Here is an 18,622-nt window from a genome sequence, read left to right on the forward strand (position 1 = left end):
CGAATACAAATCTGGCGTCCTTTGACTTTTATCGCGTCAGGTTCAAGGTCATTGGAAGGTCAAATCGAGAGAAAACGGTAAAAAAATCCAAAAAAAATACGTAATAGGTTTTTGGAGTCGCTAATTACGAATCTGGCATCCGTTGAACTCTATCGCTTCAGGTTCAAGGTCACTTGAAGGTCAAATCGAGAAAAAACGGTAAAAATTTTTAAAAAAATATGTTATAGGTTTTCGCGGTCGTTGATTACGAATCTGCCATCCATTGACCTCTGTCGCATCAGGATCAAGGTCATTTGAAGTTCAAATCGAGAAAAAACGGTAGAAATAAAAAATACGTTATAGTTTTTTTTTTGGATTTTACCGTTTTTTCTCGATTTGACCTTTAAATGACCTTGAACCTGAAGCGATAGAGTTCAACGGATGTCAGATTCGTAGTTAGCGACTCCAAAAACCTATAACGTATTTTTTTGGACTTTTTAACCGTTTTCTCTCGATTTGACCTTCCAATGACCTTGAACCTGACGCGATAAAAGTCAAAGGACGCCCGATTTGTATTCGTCGACTCCGAAAACCATAGTAAACCCGAGCTAACCTCAGAATACATGTTTAAGATTGTCAAATCTCTCGAAAATACAGTTGGTGGGTAGTGGTGTTTCCTATATTTGTAGGAGGGTGGGGGTGGCTGGGGGGTGGAGGGTAGTTCGTTTAGCGTGCAATCGACTCGGGATACTTATAAAATACTACCATGATTTTTTCAGATTTTTTGGTCCAAAAATAAATTAGGCCAAAAACCGGCCTTACCGAACCTCCCCCTTTCATACACAGATTTGACAAAAAAAATGTAGAAAATTAACGTTTCTTCCATTTCAAATCGGCGCATAAAGAAAGATGATCGCTTGGAAAGACAACGGAAGGAATTGCTTCATATAAGGCAAGTTCCTCTGTAGTAGGCATGGGAATAACTTGGCGCACTTCAAGTTGATCCCTTTCATAATAAATATAATCTAAACACCCGGAAAAATCGGCGGTATAATTGGTATATTCGGGAGTGCCACATGCACTCGCAAATGTTATATCTTGCGAGAGAGAAACGCCAGTCACTGCCTCCTCGGGAACTGCAATTTGTAACAAATTAAACAAATAAATTAATTGAAAAAAATTCTAATTATCCCATATTTGGGGAAATTTTCAAAAATTTGCCAAAAATTTCCCGACAAGTCTTGTATTTTCGATAAAAATTAAAGAAAAAAAAACCTCGAGCTGATCAATCTTGAAATATGGAAAATCTTGAAATATTTTCGAAATATCTGGAACTTTTTTGCCTTTTTATTATTTTCATATATTTTTTTTTATATCCACGTTTACAAAGTTCTAAGTTTCTATCTGAAAATTTTCTTATAAATTAAAACTGAAATATACCATAATAATAAAGAAACTAAATATTTTATAAAACCATTTTAATCGAGGAAAAAAAAAACACGGTCATTTTTCGTTTTTCAGAAAGGTTTCAGGGTTATTGTAAAAAATTCGAACTCTTTAAAACTGATAGTGGAACTCCCAAGTGGAATTTTTTTTAAATAAATTTTTTTTTTTAATTGGAACTCAAGAAATTTTTTATGCAAACGCTAAAAAATAACTTTAACGCATAATATGGAACTTTTAATACTTTCCAATTGAAATTTTTTTTATTAAATTTCATTAACATTTTGATTAAATAATAAAAAATAATATTTTTTTTTTAATTTGCCCCGGTCCACTTAATAAATATGTTTCAGAAAATTTGTCTCTTCTAATTGAGAAAAACAATAACCCAACATTTTTCTTTCTTCCAACTTCGTAAAAATGTTAAAATAAAAATTTAAATACCTTACGATTCAATATTTTTTTTTGAAAATAATACATTTCCCTGTTTCAATTCAGAACAAAAATTGTAATGAACAATTCTTCTCTTAAAGTTCATAAAAATGTCTTTTTTTTTTTTAAATTGCCTCTTCCAATTCAGAAAAAAATATCCACTAATTTAGAAATAGAATATTAAAAATTTCCTCGCTTCTAACTCATAAAAATCTTCATTGTAAAAAATTTCTCACTTCCAATGAAAAAAAAATTGAAAATAAAAAATTCCCTTCCCTTAAACTCAATGACAATTTGAAAAAGTGAAAAATTACCTATTCCAAGTCAGAAAAAAATTGAAACTGAAAAGATAAAAATAGGACCTTCTAATACAAAAAATTTTTAAATAACCATTTCCCCCTTAAACTCAATAAAAATGTTAAAAAGAACAAAAATAACCCTTTTCCAATTTAAAAACAACAAATTTTGTCCCTTACAACTTACTGAAAATGTTGAAAGTAAAAAATGTATCTTCCAATTCCGATAAAATGACGAAAATTTCGTCTTTTCGAACTCTATGCTAATGTAATAAATAAAAAATTTTCCTCTTCCAATTAAAAAAAAAATCAAAATTTCCTCCCTCTCAACTCAATACAAATGTCAAATCGATCAAATTTATTTTTTACAATTCAGAAAAAAATTGAAAAGAAAAAATTATTTTTCCTGTATCTCAATAAGAATGTGAAAAAGAAAAAATAGCCACGTCCAATTTAGAAATAGAAATATTAAGAATAACCTCGCTTCAAACTCATAAAAATATTAATTATGAAAAATTTCTCATTTCCAATTAAAAAAAAAGTTGAAAAAAAATAATTCCCCTTCCTTAAACTTACTGAAAATTTGAAAAAGAAAAAAATGACCCCTACCAATTCAGAAACCAATAAAAATAAACATTTCTTTGCTTCAGGGACAAATATTTTCGAAAATTTCTTCCAATTCAGAAAAAAATTGAAATTAAAAGGACAAAAATAGGATCTGCTAATACAAAAAAATGGAAAATAACCAATTTTCCCGTAAACTCGATAAAAATTTTAATTATAAAAAATTTACCATTTCCAATGCAAAAGAAAAAGTGAACACAAAAAATTCCCTTCCCTTAAATTCAATGAAAATTTGAAAAAGGAAAAAATGATCTCTTCCAATTCAAAAACGGTTGAAAATAAAAATTTCCTTCCAATTCAGAAAAAATTGGAATGAAAAAGAAAAAAAAAAACCTCTTCTGATACACGAAAATTGAAAATAACCATTTTCCCCTTAAACGCAACAAAAATGTTAAAACGAAACAAAAATAACCCTATTCCAATTTTAAAAAAATTTTGAAACTAAAAAAATCTTCCTCCTCCAATTCACAAACAAACAAAAATCAAAATTTTCTTCCTTCCAATTCAATATAAATCACAAATCTATAAAATTTATCTTTTACATTGAAAAAAAAAATTGAAAAGAAAAAATGATAATCAAAATTTTCTCGCTTCGAACTCATAAAAATGTAAATTATGAACAATTTCCCACTTCCAATACAAAAAAAAATTGAAAATAAAAATTACCTTCACTTAAATTCAATGAAAATTTGAAAAAAGGACTTTCTAATTCAGAAACCATTTGAAAAAAAATTTCATTGAAAATGAAATTTATTTCTCTCTTGACTGAAAAATCCTGTTTTTTTTGTTTGTTGAAATTTCGTCTTTTTGCTTAGAAACTTCATAATTATAGTTTAAAATTCATCCCTTTGTTTAGAAATTTGAATATTTGGTTAAATTTTTAGTTGAATTCAACTTTTGAAAATTAAAAAAGTTATCTTTTTTAGTTTACTATTTAGTTTACTATTTTTTCAAAAATTCATGCATTTTGTGGAAAATTTATCATTATTGATAGAAAATTAATCTTCCTGTTTGAAAATTCGTCTTTCTTTTTTTTTTAGAAAAGTTTATGTCTTGGCCGAAATGAAATCTTTCGTTGAGAATTCAATAGTTCCGCCCTTTTATCTAAATGTTAAAAAATATCAAATTTTCCCCGGTCCATTTAATAAATATATTTAAAAAAATTAGTCTCTTTCGATTGAGAAAACAACTCAAAATTTTTCTTTCTTTCAAGATACTAACAATCTTAAAAAACAAACAAAGATGGCCTCTGTCAATTTAGAAGAAAATTTAAATCGAAATTTACTTTCTTCCAATTCAATGAAATTTTTTTTGAAAATAATACATTTCCCTAATGTCCATAAAAATATTTTTAAAAAATGGCCTCTTCCATTTAAGGAAAATATATGAAAATGTCCTCCCTTCCAACTCAATACAACATTTTAATCTATAAAATTTATCTTTTACAATTAAAAAAAAAAATTGGAAAGAAAAAATTATTTTTTTTTAATCTCAATAAAAATAGTTCAAAAAAATAAAAACCAAAATTGTTGGCCCTTTTAACTCAATAAAAGTGTTAAAAATAATAAAATGGCCTCTTCCAATTAAAAAAAAAGTTCTCTTTTCCAACTATAAACATGTAAAAAATAAAAAAATTCTCTTCCAAATGAGAAAAAAGCTTATAAATAAAAATTTCCTTTTTAAAGCAATAAAAATGCTAAAATACAAAACAGCTTCTTTCAATTAAAAAAAAATCCCTTTCAAATCTATAAAAAAAAGTTGAAAATAAAAAAATTTCTTCTTAAAATTCAGAAAAACAAGAAAACCAAAAATTAATGAAAAAATTATCAAAATCGCATATTCCAATCCACGAAAATATAAAAAAATTCTCTTCCTTAAATTCAAGAAAAATGTAAGAAACAAAAAAATGGCATCTTTCAATTTAGAAAATAAAATAACCAAAATTTCAGTGTAAAATGTTAAAAATAAAAAAAAATCTCCGTCTTTCAATGTAGAAAAAATATTAAAACCAAAAATTTCTCTATTATAACTCAATAAAATTATTATAAATAAAAACGGCTTCTTGCTATTCAGAAAAAAAGTTGAAAACAAAACATTCTTCCCTTAAACTCAATAAAAATGTTGAAAAAAAAATACCGTATTTCAATTCAGAAAAAAGCTTGAATATAAAAAGTTCCTTGTTAAACTCAATAACATTTTTAAAGGTAAAAATAAATAAACAAAATTTCCTTCTTAAAGTTCAGAATTCTCTTGCAATTAACGAAAAAATAAAAAATTCTCCCTTAAACTCAATAAAATTTTTAGAAAAATGGCTTCTTCCATTTGGAAAAAAAATTATTCAAGATTTCACTATATAAAAATGACCAAATAAAAAATTGTCTTCCAATTTAGAAAAAAAAGAAAACCAAAATGTCTTTCTAAATTCAATAAAAATGATGAAAATAAAACCGGGCCTCTTCCAAAAAAAAAAAATAAATAACCAAATTTTCGTCCAGTCTTACTCAATCAAAATGTTAAAATTAAAAACTGGCCTTTTCCCTTTCAGGAAAAAAAATAAAAATTTCGTTCATTCCAAATCTATAAAAAGTTTGATATATAAGATTTCTCTTTTTCCAATCACCGTGAAGTTTGTTAATGAAATTTAAAATCCCTTTTTTAAATAATAAAAAGACTAAAAATAGTAATTTCCTCCCTTCCAACGCAATAAAAATGTTAAAAATAAAAAATGCCCTTTTACAATTCAGAATAAAATAAATGACATTAATAAAAACAATAAAAAGTTTAAAATAAAAGAAGTTTCCTCTTAAAATTAAGAACATAATGATAAAAAAATGCCCTTTTCCAATTCAGAAGAAAATAAATAACTACAATTTCATCTCTTCCAACTCAGTAAAAAATTTTTAAAGAAAGATGCCCTTTTCCAATTCAGGAAAAAATTAATAATCAAAATTTTATCTCTTACTACTCCATAAAAAGTTTTAAGTAAAAGCATTTTTCTCATAAAATTAAGAAAAACATGAAAAGTAAAATAAAAACATTAAAAATAAAAAACTGGCCTCTTACAATACACTGGCAAAAAAGAAAAAAATCATCTACCCTTAAACTTAATAAAAATTAAAAAAAAGAAAAAATTGCATCTTGAAATTTCAAAAAAAATTTATCAAAATTTTGAATCTGTAAAAATGTAAAAAATTTCCTTCCAATTTCGAAAAATATAAAATCTAAATTTCTTCTCTTCCAATTCAATGTAAAAATGTTAAAAATAAAAAAATGCCCTTTTTCAATTAAGAAAAAAATAAATAACTACAATTTCATCCCTTACAACTCCATAAAAAAGTTCAAAATAAAAGAATTTCCCTCTTAAAGTTAAAAAAACACGAAACCCAATATTCAATTAAAAAATTTAAAAAATAAAAAATTGCCTCTTCCAATGCACAAAAAAAAAAAGAAAAAATTCTCGAACCTTAAACTCAATAAACATTTTTTTCCAATTTAGACAAATTTAATCAAAAACTAAAATTTCATCTTTACAACTCCATAAAAAAGTTTAAAATGAAAGTATTTCCCCCTTAAAATTCAGAAAAAACATAAAAATAAAATAAAACATTAAAAATAAAAAAATGGCCTCTTCCAATGCACAAAAAAAGAAAAAAAAAAATTCTATACCCTTAAACTCAATAAAAATTTAAAAAACAAAAAATTGCATCTTCAAATTTCGAAAAAAATTAATCAAAATTTTCACTCTGTAAAAATGTTAAAAATTTCCTTCCAATTTAGAAAAACATGAAAATCAAAATTTCTTCTCTTCCAATTCAGTAAAAATGTTAATAATAAAAAAATTCCCTTTTCCAATTCAGAATAAAATAAATAACTGCCATTTCATCTCTTCCAACTCAATCAAAATTAAAAAAAAGATGCCCTTTTCCAATTCAGAAAAAAATAACCAAAATTTCATCTTTACAATTTCATAAAAAAGTTTAAAATGAAAGTATTTCCCCCTTAAAATTCAGAAAAAACATTAAAAATAAAAAAATGGCCTCTTCCAATGCACAAAAAAAGAAAAAAAATTCTATACCCTTAAACTCAATAAAAATTTAAAAAACAAAAAATTGCATCTTCAAATTTCGAAAAAAATTAATCAAAATTTTCACTCTGTAATAATGTTAAAAATTTCCTTCCAATTTAGAAAAACATGAAAATCAAAATTTCTTCTCTTCCAATTCAGTAAAAATGTTAATAATAAAAAAATTCCCTTTTCCAATTCAGAATAAAATAAATAACTGCCATTTCATCTCTTCCAACTCAATCAAAATTTAAAAAAAGATGCCCTTTTCCAATTCAGAAAAAAATAACCAAAATTTCATCTTTACAATTTCATAAAAAAGTTTAAAATGAAAGTATTTCCCCCTTAAAATTCAGAAAAAAACATTAAAAATAAAAAAGGCCTGTTCCGTTACACAAAAAAAGCAAAAAATTCTCTACCCTTAAACTCAATAAAAATTTAAAAAAGAAAAAGTTGCATCTTCAAATTTCGAAAAAAATTAATCAAAATTTTAACTCTAAAAATGCAAAAATGTTAAAAATAAAAAAATTCCCTTTTCCAACTCAGAATAAAATAAAAAAACTACAATTTCATCTCTTCCAACTCAGTCAAAATTTAAAAAAAAGATCCCCTTTTCCAATTCAGAAAAAAATAACCAAAATTTCATCTTCTACAACTCCATAAAAAAGATTAAAATAAAAGAATTTCTCTTTCAATATTCAAAAAACATAAAAGCCAAAATTTAATTTAAAAATATTACAAATAAAAAATGGCCTCTTCCTATTCACAAAAAAAAAGAAGACAAAATTCTCGAACTTTAAACTCAATAAACATTTTTAAAAAATTGGCTCTTCAAATTTCGAAAAAAATTAATCAAAATTTTCACTCTATAAAAATTAAAAAAATTTCCTTCCAATTCAGAAAAAACATGAAAGTCAAAATTTCTTCTTTTCCAATTCAGTGTAAAAATGTTAAAAATAAAAAAAATTCCCGTTTCCAATTCAGAAGAAAATAAATAACTACCGTTTTATTTCTTCCAACTCAGTGAAAATTAAAAAAAAATGCTCTTTTCCAATTCAGAAAAAAACAATAATATTTCATCTCTTACAACTGTATTAAAAAAAAGTTTAAAATAAAAAAATTTCCTTCATAAAATTCAGAAAAACATGAAAAGTAAAATAAAAACCATAAGAATAAAAAATGTCCTCTACCAATACACACGTAAAAAAGAAAAAAATTCTCTACCCTTAAACTGAATAAATTTTTCTTTTAAATTGTCTCTTCAAATTTGGAAAAAAATTAATCAAAATTTCTCCCGATAAAATTGTTAAAAATTTCCTTGCAATTTAGAAAAACATGAAAATCAAAATTTGTTCTCTTCGAACTCAGTGAAAATGTTGAAAGCAAAAAAAACCTTTTCCAATTAATACAAAAGTAAATAAATAACCAAAATTCCATCTGTTGCAACTCCATAAAAAAGTTTAAAATGAAAGAATTTCCCTCCTAAAATTCAGAAAAACATTAAAAATAAAAAAATGGCCTCTTCCAATACATAAAAAAAGAAAAAAAGTCTCTATGCTTAAACGCAACGAAAATTTAAAAAACAAAAAATTGCCTCTTTAAATTTCGAAAAAAATTAATCAAAACTTCACTCTACAAAAGTGCTAGAAATTAAAAAATTAAATTTCCTTTCAATTCAGAAAAAAAATCAAAATCAAAATTTCTCATTAAAAATCTTAGAAATAAAAAGGGCCTGTTCCAATTCAGAAAAGAATAACCTATAACTCTACAAAAATGTGAAAAATAAAAGAATTTCCCCCTTGCAACTCTTTCCACTTTCCAAAAAATATTCTTAAGGACCACTGTGAAGCCTTTTAATGAAATTTAAAGTAGATTTATTTGACTTACAGCTATTCCAGTCGATGAAATCATCAGGGACGAATTTGCTCGTCATCAGTCGATAAATGCCACATTCTGGCACACTGTTGAAATCGCCGCACAAAATTATGCTTACGTTACAGTCTGGATGCTGCAAACAGAATATTTTTTCGAAAAATTCACCATTTTCGAGGAATCGACCTCTTAGTGGTTAAATTCCGTTAATAAATTAGTTTTAAAGTTTAGATACCTCCTCTTTTGTTCTTCTGGCGACATCCGAGATATACGTTACTACATAAAAACCTTGCAATAAACGAATGTGATCTGCATTCGGGTGAAAGTACAAATGTGTATTTCCGACTACAAGAATTTCCGATGGATTGTCCTTCGATTTTAAAGTTGTTGCCTATTGTATGAAGAATCAATTTTCTTTTATACTCAAAATCTCACAAAAACTTCACACTATTTCCACTATCCTCCCCCTTTAAAAAAATTCTCTTTCCCCTTTTTAAGGAATTCTCTTCTTTCTCCTCCTTTTAGAGAATTCCCCTCTTTCCATCCATTTGAAAGAATTCCCCTCTTTTCCCCCCTTTAAAAGAATTCAGCTAATTTACCCCTTTTAAAATAATTTCCCTCTTCCCCTTTTTCAAGAATTCCCCTTTTACCCTTTATAAAAAGAATTCCCCTCTTTCCCATTAAAAAATAATTTCCCACCTTTCTCCCCTTTCAGAGTTTCTCTCTTTTTCGCCTTTTTTTATGAATCCCCCTCTTTTTTCCCTTTAAAAATAATTCCCCTCTTTCCCCTTAAAAAAAAGTATTTCACTCTTTTCTCCCCTTTTAAAGAATTTATTTCTTTCCTCCTTTTTAAGGAATTTCCCCTTTTTAAATACTTCCTTCCTACCCCCTTTAAGAAGAATTCCCCCTTTTTAAAGAATCCGCCTTTCCCCTTTTAAAAATAATTCTCCTCTCTTCACCATTTTTTAAGAATTTCGCTCATTTCCCTACATTAAAATGATTCCCCTCTTTTTCCCTGCTTAAAGAATCCCCCCCCTTAAAAACTCCCCGTGTTTCCCTCTTTTTACAAAGCCCCCCTCTTTTCCCCCTTTTTAAAGAATTCCCCTCTTCCTCTTTTTAAATAATCTCCATTTCCCCCTTTTTTCAAGAATTCCACTTTTTACAGAATCCTCTTTTTCCCCTTTTTAAAGAATTTCTCTTCTTCCCCCTTTTTAAAAAGAATTCCCTTCCCCCCCTTTTTTAAAGAACTCTCTTTTTAAAGAATCCCCATTTCCCCTCTTTTAAAATAATTCCCCTCCTCTTTTAAACAATAATTCGTCTCGTTTCCCCATTTTTTAAAGAATTCCGTTCATTTCCCTCTTTTAAAATAATTCCCCTCTTTTCCCCGTTTAAAGAATTCTCTTTTCCCCTTTAAAAAATTGCCCTTGTTTCCCTCTTTTTTAAAGAAGCTCCCCTCCACCCTTTACAAGAATTACCCTCTTTGCCCAGTACAAAAATTCCCTCTTTCCCTCCTTTTAAAAGAATACTCTTTCCCCCATTTTAACAGAATTCCCTTCTTTTTCCCTTAAAAAAAAATAATTTCCCTGTTTTCAAAGAATTCCCCTCTTTCCCCCTTTTTAAAGAGTTCTGTTCATTTCCCCCTTTTAAAATATTTCCCCTCTTTTTCCCTTTTTAAAGAATTAATTTTTTCCACATTATAAAAAGAATTCTACTCTTTCCTCCGTTTAAAAAATTCCATTCTGTCCCTTTCTAAATAACACCCCTCTTCCCCTTTTTTCAATAATCCTTCTCCCCCTTTTCAAGAATTCCTCTATTTCCTCCCTTTTCAAAGACCCCCCTCCCCCTTTTTGAAATAATTTCTTTTTTTTCTCTTGTTTTCAAGCAAATTCCCTCCTTTCATCATTTTTTCGATTGAATGCGAAACGAAATAACAGAATCCAATAAAAATATTTAATTATTTTTTGTTCAAATTGACTTACTTTCGGTTGAAAAGTTTATTATATTTTTGTTTCAGAATTCACCTCGTTTATTTAAAACTTCTATTTGGTTAAAAACTTTATTCTTTTGTTGAAAATTTAACTATTTTGTTAAATATTATGCTTTCTAAACAAAAATTCATCTGCTTGGTTAAGAATTAAACAACTTTGTTAAAAAAGTATTCTATCTTTGGTTGAAAATTGATATTCTTTAGTTAAAAATTCCACTATTGGGTTTTAAATTGATCTTTTTTTTTGTAGAAAATAAATCTTCTTGGTTAAAAAATTATTTCTGTAGTATTAAGTTTTTAACTGGAAAATTTGCTTCCATTTTTTGTTATTAATTGATATTTTTAATAGAACATTCATTTTTTCTAGTGAAAACTTGAACAATTTAGTTGAAAATTCATGTATTAAGTTGAAAATTTGTCTTGTTTGGTAGAAAATTAATCTTCGTAGTTAAAAAATCATCCTTTTCGAATAAAAATTCCTCTCTGGATAAAAATGAATCTTTTTTGGATTAATTCCACTGTTTTTTTATTTCAAGTTAAATTTTTTTTGGTTTAAATATTAAATATTACACGCTTCATTGAGAATTAATTTTTTTTAAATGAAAAATCAGCTGCTTGGCGTAAAGTGGAATTACTTTGTAAAAAAAGTTTTTTTTTTCGTTGAAGATTCATAATTTAATTGAAAATTCAACTATTTGCTTTTTCATTAACTTTTTCTTTAAAATTTATATTTTCGGATTAAAAATTCAACTGCTTAGAGAAAATTCCTCTTTTGGCTTAAAAATTCAACAATTTGGTAAAAAATTAAACAATTTATTTGAAAATTCATATTTTTGGTTGAAAATTCTGTTTGTTTCAGAATTTAATTATATTAAATTATTATTATATTATCTAATTTTTTTTTACTTTTCTGGTTAGAGTTTAAAATTAATCTTTTATGGTAGAAAGTAAATCTTCTTGATTAAAAAACATTTTTTAAATAAAGAACACGCAACTAGTTCGTTTAATGTTCAACTATAGTTTAAAATTCTTTTTTTTTTGTACATTCACCAGGTTAGTTGAAAATTAATCTCTCTGGTTGAAAATTGAATTATTCTGTTGAAAAATCATTATATTGTTGTTTGAGAATTAATTTTTTTGACTGAAAATGTAAATATTTCATTTTCAAGTTAAAAATGTAAATATTTGATTACAAATTCACGGATTGTGTTGAAAAACTGTATTTTTAATAGAAAATTCAAATTATTTTGATAAAAATCCGTTCTTTTTAAATGAATTCAACTGTTTTTATTTAAAATAAAAATATTTTTCGGATGAAAAATGTATTACTTGTTATAAAATTGAGCTGCTTTGTGAAGGTAATTTTTTCGAAGATTGATAATTTTTTAAAAAGTAAATTTTTAGCCGAAAATTGCTTATTTTGGCTTAAACATTCATCTTCTTGGTTAAAAATTCTACTATTTAAAAAAAATCGTTTCTATAGCTTGAGAGTTGCACTATTTTTTTGAAAATTAATTTTTTATTAAAAGTTTCTCTTTTTAGGTTTCAAAGTTAACAGTTTTGTAAAACATTCGAATTTTTAGCCTTTTATTTATAATATATTAGCCTTAAATATTATATTATTCATTGAGAATTCTTTATTTTCGGTTGAAAATTCAAAAACTTTGTTAAAATGTGAACAAGTTTGTTGAAAATTCTTTTTTCGTATAATTTTTCTGTTTTATATTTTAAATAAAAACATATATTTTGGTATGATATAAATTCACGTTCTTGGATGAAAATTCGTCCTTCTTGTGGTCAACAATTTATTATTTTGTTAAAAATTTCATCGGTTTGGCTGACAATTTAACTATTTTGTTGAAAATTCTTATTTTTTGTTTGAATTAAACTATTTCTGATAAAAAATTAAAGTATTTTTTGGTTGAAACATTCAAAATATTATTTTTTTGTTCAGAATTGATCTTTTAAGAATTAAAATCTCTTTTTTTTTTGGTAGATAAGTCATTTTTTAAAATTGAAAATGATTGTTTTAATTAAACTACATTTTTTTCTAATTATTCTTTTTGTCTTGGAAATTTAATTATCTGTTTCAAGTTCAATCTTTTTCTAGGAATATTCGAGCATTTGGTTGGAAATTTTTTTGTATAGTTTGAAAATTAAACTATTGTATTAAATTTATTTTAATTTTAAATAAAAATGAAACTGTTTTGGTTAATGATTGAACTATTTTGTTTCAAAATTTATTGTTTTTGGTTGAAAATTCATCTCTTTGGTTGAAAATTGGAATGTTTTGTTAAAAATACTTATTTTTGGTTGAATTAAACTTTTTTTAAATCAAAAATTAAAATATTTCTTGGTTGATACATTCACTATTATATTTTTTGAATTGAAAATGAATTTTTTTGTTTGAAATTCAAAAACCTTTTTAAAAAATCACTTTTTGGCTTGAAATTCCACGATTTGGTTGAAGTTTATTTAGTTATTTTTTTAATTCGCTTGTTTAGTTGAAAATTCTTCCTTATAGTTTCCAAATTCAACTATTTTCTCACAATTATTTTGTTATTATAAATTCATCTATTTGAATGAAAATTCATCTTTCCTGGTTAAAAATTAACGTTTTTATTGAAAATTTATCATTCTTGGTTAACTTAAACTCTTTTTTTCAAATGTTATTCTTTTTTGCTTGAAATATCAAATATTATATTTTTTGTGGAGAATTAATTATTTTTGGTTTGAAAATTCAACTACTTGGTTGAAAATTTATCTAATTTGTCAAAAATACATTTTCTGTATGAAGATACATCTCTTTTGTCGATAATTATTCTTTTTTGATTGAATTCTGTTTCTAATTAAAAATTAAAATCCTTTTTGGTAGAAATATCAACTATTGTTTTTTTTTGTTGGGAATTCAGCGTTTTTTAATTGAACATTCATATTTTTTTGGTAGAAAGATCATATTTCTTGATTGCAAGTGAACTTTTTTATTGCAAATTTAACTGCCTCCTAAAACATTCGCCTTTTTTCTAAATTCTTCTTTATAGTTTTAAAATATTTTATGTTGGAAATATCAAATATTATATATTTTTTAATAAAAAATTCTTTTTTGGTTGAATTAAACTATTTTTGAGCAACAATTAAAATAATTGTTGGTTAAATCATCCATTATTATATTTTTTGTTCAAAATCGATGTTTTTTGGATTGAAAATGCATATTTTTTGGCAGAAAAGTCTTTTTTTTAATGAAAATATTTTTTTTAAATTAAACTACATTAAAAAAATTATGCCATTTCGTTGGAAATTCTTGTTTACAGTTTAAAAATTCAACTATTTAATTAAATTTATTTTATTTTATGTTATAAATTCACTTATTTGAATGGAAATTCATTCTTCCTGGTTGCAAATTTATTATTTTGTTGAAAATATATCTTTTTTGCTAAGAATTTCGTCTTTTTGTTTTGAAACACAACTGTCTAAATAAAAATTAATCTATTTTGCTTGAAAATTCAACTATTTTGTTAAAAATGCATAGTTTTTGGTTGAAAATTCAAGTTTCAAAATTCAATTCACATTTTTTTTGTAGAAAAGTCATCTTTCTTGATTAAAAATGAACTTTTTTATTCACAATTCTTCCTTCTTAGTTGAATGCAACTGTTTTTTATTTGAAATTGAAATTGTTTCTACTTGAAACATCAACTATTATAAGTTATGTTAAGAGTTCATCGTTTTTTGATTGAAAATTCAACAATTTAATTAAAATAATTTGTTGTTATTTCACCTATTTGGATGAAACTAATCTTTATTGCTTAAAAATTCAACTTTTTTGTTGAAAATAAAACACATTTCGACTTGAAATTTTAGGATTTTAAATCCTTTATATATAATGAATTTGATACAGTACCTACATTAATTTTATAATAAAAATGGAGTAATAACCCTCAAACGGTACACTAGTGCGAATTCGCACCCGACGTTTTTTTCATTTTGTTGGCATTGACACAAACACAGCTGCAGTGGATTATGCCCATATATATTAAATATATATATTTTAAATATGTGTGGGTAATTATATTATACGTTCAATATATTAAATATTTATTAATGATAAACAATTTTTAATGATCGTATATATTCACCTGAACAGCAGTGTTCCTCTCCATGAACCTCGTTTTCGTTTTTTCGTTCTGGATTCTCTCCCAAACTGGCTTGAACTTTTCAAGTTCTAAGTTTTCACTAATAATCGTCGATTCAAAATTCAGCTTTTCGTACCTCTCTTTATTAAAGAAAGTAGAAAGCCCTTCGACAACTTCAGCACCTTTACGATTGTAGACACCGTCGTAATTTAAAACTGACAAAGTTGGATACAAATCGGCATTATAAACTTTATTATCCACCTCTTGTAAGCAAATAATATCTGAATTGAATCCTATTATTTCTTTGAGAATAAGTTGCTTTCGATAATCAATATGTAAAGCGTAAGCTGGACAATATCGGTATAAAACATCTCTGGAGTAATCGGAATCTGCGTACGTGTCGGCAAGTAAATTATAAGACATTACTCTAAAACTGAAGAAAATAGAGAACTACATTAATTTTTCCCAGTCACTTTTATAAGGATTAGGGTGCCCATTTCAAAAATAAATTCAGGGTGTCTCCTCAAATCCGGAAGGAAAAATCCGTGACCATTCGAGGGTTTTTCGAGGTATAGTTTTTTATACCTTGAATTATATTTTTATTTTTTTTTTTAAACAATCGACTCGGAATAAAAATAATTTTTTGTTTACTTTGCAGGGATTCAAATAATATGGTTAACTAAAAAGTTTTGACAAATTATATTACAAGATATTCTTAAATGTATTAACACCATTGTTTAATTAAATAATATTAGAAACATATTTCATCATTTTGAATCTGTCTCTAAAGTCCATGAATTTTAATAATAATTAAAACTATGTTAAATTCAATTTAAATCACTTTACATTTTTTATTTTTAAGTAAAAATATTGCATTTTCAAAAAGGTAGACGAATTTTTAACCAAATACTTGAATTTTCAACAAAAAATGGAATAATTAAAATACTTTTTTAAATAAAATACATCAAGTTTACACTAACGAAAATAAATTTACAGTCCCAAGTATAGGTATTTAAAAAAAGAGTGTGTCTGTCAACCAAAAAGATAAATTTTCAAAAAACAATATTCTAAAAAAAAGAGAAGATTTTTCAATAAAATGAATGAACTTTTAACGAAAAAGTAATTGAATTTTGAACTCGATTGATTAATTAATCGATTAATTAAATAATATTAAAAATATAATTATAAATTCTCAAATTTGTCACTGAAGTTCATGAATTTGAATAATAATTCAAAATATTTTAAATTTGATTAAAATTGCGGCTAATTCCTGACCTTTCAAGTAAAAATATTGAATTTTCAAAAAGATAAATTAATTTTTAACGAAATACTTGAATTTTCAACCAAAAATGGCACAGTTAAGTTTTTAATTACAAAAACTAATTACGAACAAAAAAAAACGAATTTTCAACAAACAAGATATATTTTCAATGCCAAATAAAAAAGGTTGAAATTTCAACTAAAAAATATAAATTTTCAAGCAAATAGTTGAATTTTCAACTATGAAAGATCAGTATTTATCCAAAAATGGAATAATTAAAAAATTCAGTTAACAAAAATAAATTTCCATACAGAAATAAGAACAAATTTTAAACCAAAGTGATGAATTTTCAAATAAAATGCTACATTTTCAACTGGAATAGATGAATTTTAAATCAAAAAGGTAAATATTGAAGAAGAGAGTTTGTGTGTCAACCAAAAAGATAAATTTTCAAAAAAAAAATATTCAGGGTTGCCGTTTTAATCTAAGAAAAATATCCCGGTCATTTCCCGGTTTTTTCTCGGCCAATGAAATTTAAGAAATCAAACTATATTCTAAACATTTTTTAATATAAATTAATACACAACAAACCAAAAATTAAAGCAATTCAAAGTGGAACCCTTGAATTCCAAACTTTTAAAATTGGAGTTCCAAAACGTTAACATTTTCAATAGTCAAAATTAAAGAATCAAGCAATCAACTTTTAAAAATAATATAATTTTGAAAATTTTTTAAAGTAATTTTAAGGTAGACACAATAAAAATTGAAAAATAATTTTTTTAACTTAACAGTTCTTAAATTAGAAGTTAAATTATTTTAATTTTAAATAGTCTAGGCATTTTTTAAAAGCTTTAAAGTTTTATGTCAAAATCTTGAGAAATCTAGAAGTGGTTTTAAATTTTTCCAAATTCAAAATCATTTTTGAATTTTTTTTCGGAAATTTTGAATACATTTCAAAATAAATTGATTTTTTCTATAACTTTTAGAAAATCCTGCAACTTAAAAAAAATTAACTTGATTTTATGAAAAACAATAGAACACTTATTATTTGTAAACATATTACAGTAATTTTCAGAGATATTTCGAAGTTTGAAAAAGATTCGAATTAAATTTAGAACTTAAAATAATTTTAAATACTTACAGCCGAATTTAAAATAAAATTTACATTTTTGCAGATTTCAAACAACAAATTTAGAATTTTTTTAAGAATTGTGAAAGACTGCAAAAGAATAAAAATGTTCTTAAGATCCTCAGGAAAATTGAAAATGATTTTTCATTTTACAAATTATGGAAGATTTGAAGGATTTTTTTTTAAATTTGCAGGATTTTCAAAAATTGTAGGAAAATTTCGATTAATTTTAAAATATATTTAGAAGTTCTGAAAAAAATATGAACACACTTCGTGTAAATTACTTGAAATAATTTCAAATTTTTAATTAATTTTGAATATTTTCAAAACTTCTAAATATCTCTTAAAATTACTCAAATTTTTTCTACAAATAATAAGCATTCAAATGATATTTATGCTTCAAAATTGAACAATTTCATTTATAAATTAAACACTTTTTAAATAGAAAAATTAAAATTGTATCACTAAAACATTAAAAGTTCTTTGAAAAGCTAAAGATTCAAAGCTTTCTATATAAAACAATTCACTTTCGAATTGTTTTATTTCAAATATTTTGTTTCAATTTACTTTTTTGAAATTAACAGTGAAATATTGATAAATATTAAATACTTATTCTTTGTATACATTAAGAAACTTCAAATTAAATGTGATAAAAATTAAATAATTTAGACTCACAATATTTTAAATTTAATAAAAATCTTTAATAATTACTATATTTTTATGGATTTATTTTTAAGTTGAAGATAGTAAGTCGCACGTTCACATTTTTTAATGGCTAAAAAATTAATCAAAATAATATATTAATAAATGTATTGATTAAATATGAAAAAATAATATAAAGGAATACCTGAAACTCTTAACTAAAATATATATTATTGATAAATCATGAAAATTTCTATTTAAAAATAAAATTATTGGAATGATATACTAATTTTAATTCTTATGATGACTTTCAATTATTGTTCAGATTTCTATACTTAGAGTACAGATCCATTTTATAAATTATGTATTTATTTATATTTGCAGATGATAAAATGAAACTGTTTTTTTAACAAAAAATTTCAACTTCAAATGCTTTAAATTTTTAATTGTTTAAATTTTCAAAACTGCACTTGAATTATTTAAAAATTGTTAAAATCGAACTTGGGCAGATTTTTCTTCTGAAAATTCGTAAAATTCCCGGTTTCCCGGTCTTTCTTTAAATTCTTTAAATTAAAATTTATGCTTAAAACGAATGATATAATAATTTATAAAAATTACAATTTAGGAAATTATTTAAAAACGGTTGAAATCGAAGTTGGACAAAATTTTTGTTAAAAAAATATTGTAAAATTCCCTGTAAAAAAAATAAATTCACTTTCATTTCCCGGTTTTCCCCGGTCTCATAAAATTCCCGGTAATTTCCC

General features: G+C 24.6%; 1 protein-coding gene across 1 annotated transcript in view; it reads right to left on the minus strand.

Annotated features, from left to right (window-relative positions):
• Positions 1-760: 760 nt before the first annotated feature.
• LOC117180310 (2',5'-phosphodiesterase 12) overlaps positions 761-18,622 on the minus strand; it is a 30,336-nt gene continuing 12,474 nt past the window's right edge. Inside the window, exons 2-5 of the mRNA XM_033372740.1 lie at positions 14,830-15,259; positions 8,945-9,100; positions 8,725-8,845; positions 761-1,115 (exon numbers count right to left, since the gene is read on the minus strand). Coding sequence (XP_033228631.1) covers positions 850-1,115; positions 8,725-8,845; positions 8,945-9,100; positions 14,830-15,259 — 973 coding nt within the window. The 3' untranslated portion in view covers positions 761-849. The remainder of the gene's footprint in view (positions 1,116-8,724; positions 8,846-8,944; positions 9,101-14,829; positions 15,260-18,622) is intronic.

Source organism: Belonocnema kinseyi, chromosome 9, assembly GCF_010883055.1.
Source record: "Belonocnema kinseyi isolate 2016_QV_RU_SX_M_011 chromosome 9, B_treatae_v1, whole genome shotgun sequence".
Lineage (NCBI taxonomy): Eukaryota > Metazoa > Arthropoda > Insecta > Hymenoptera > Cynipidae > Belonocnema > Belonocnema kinseyi.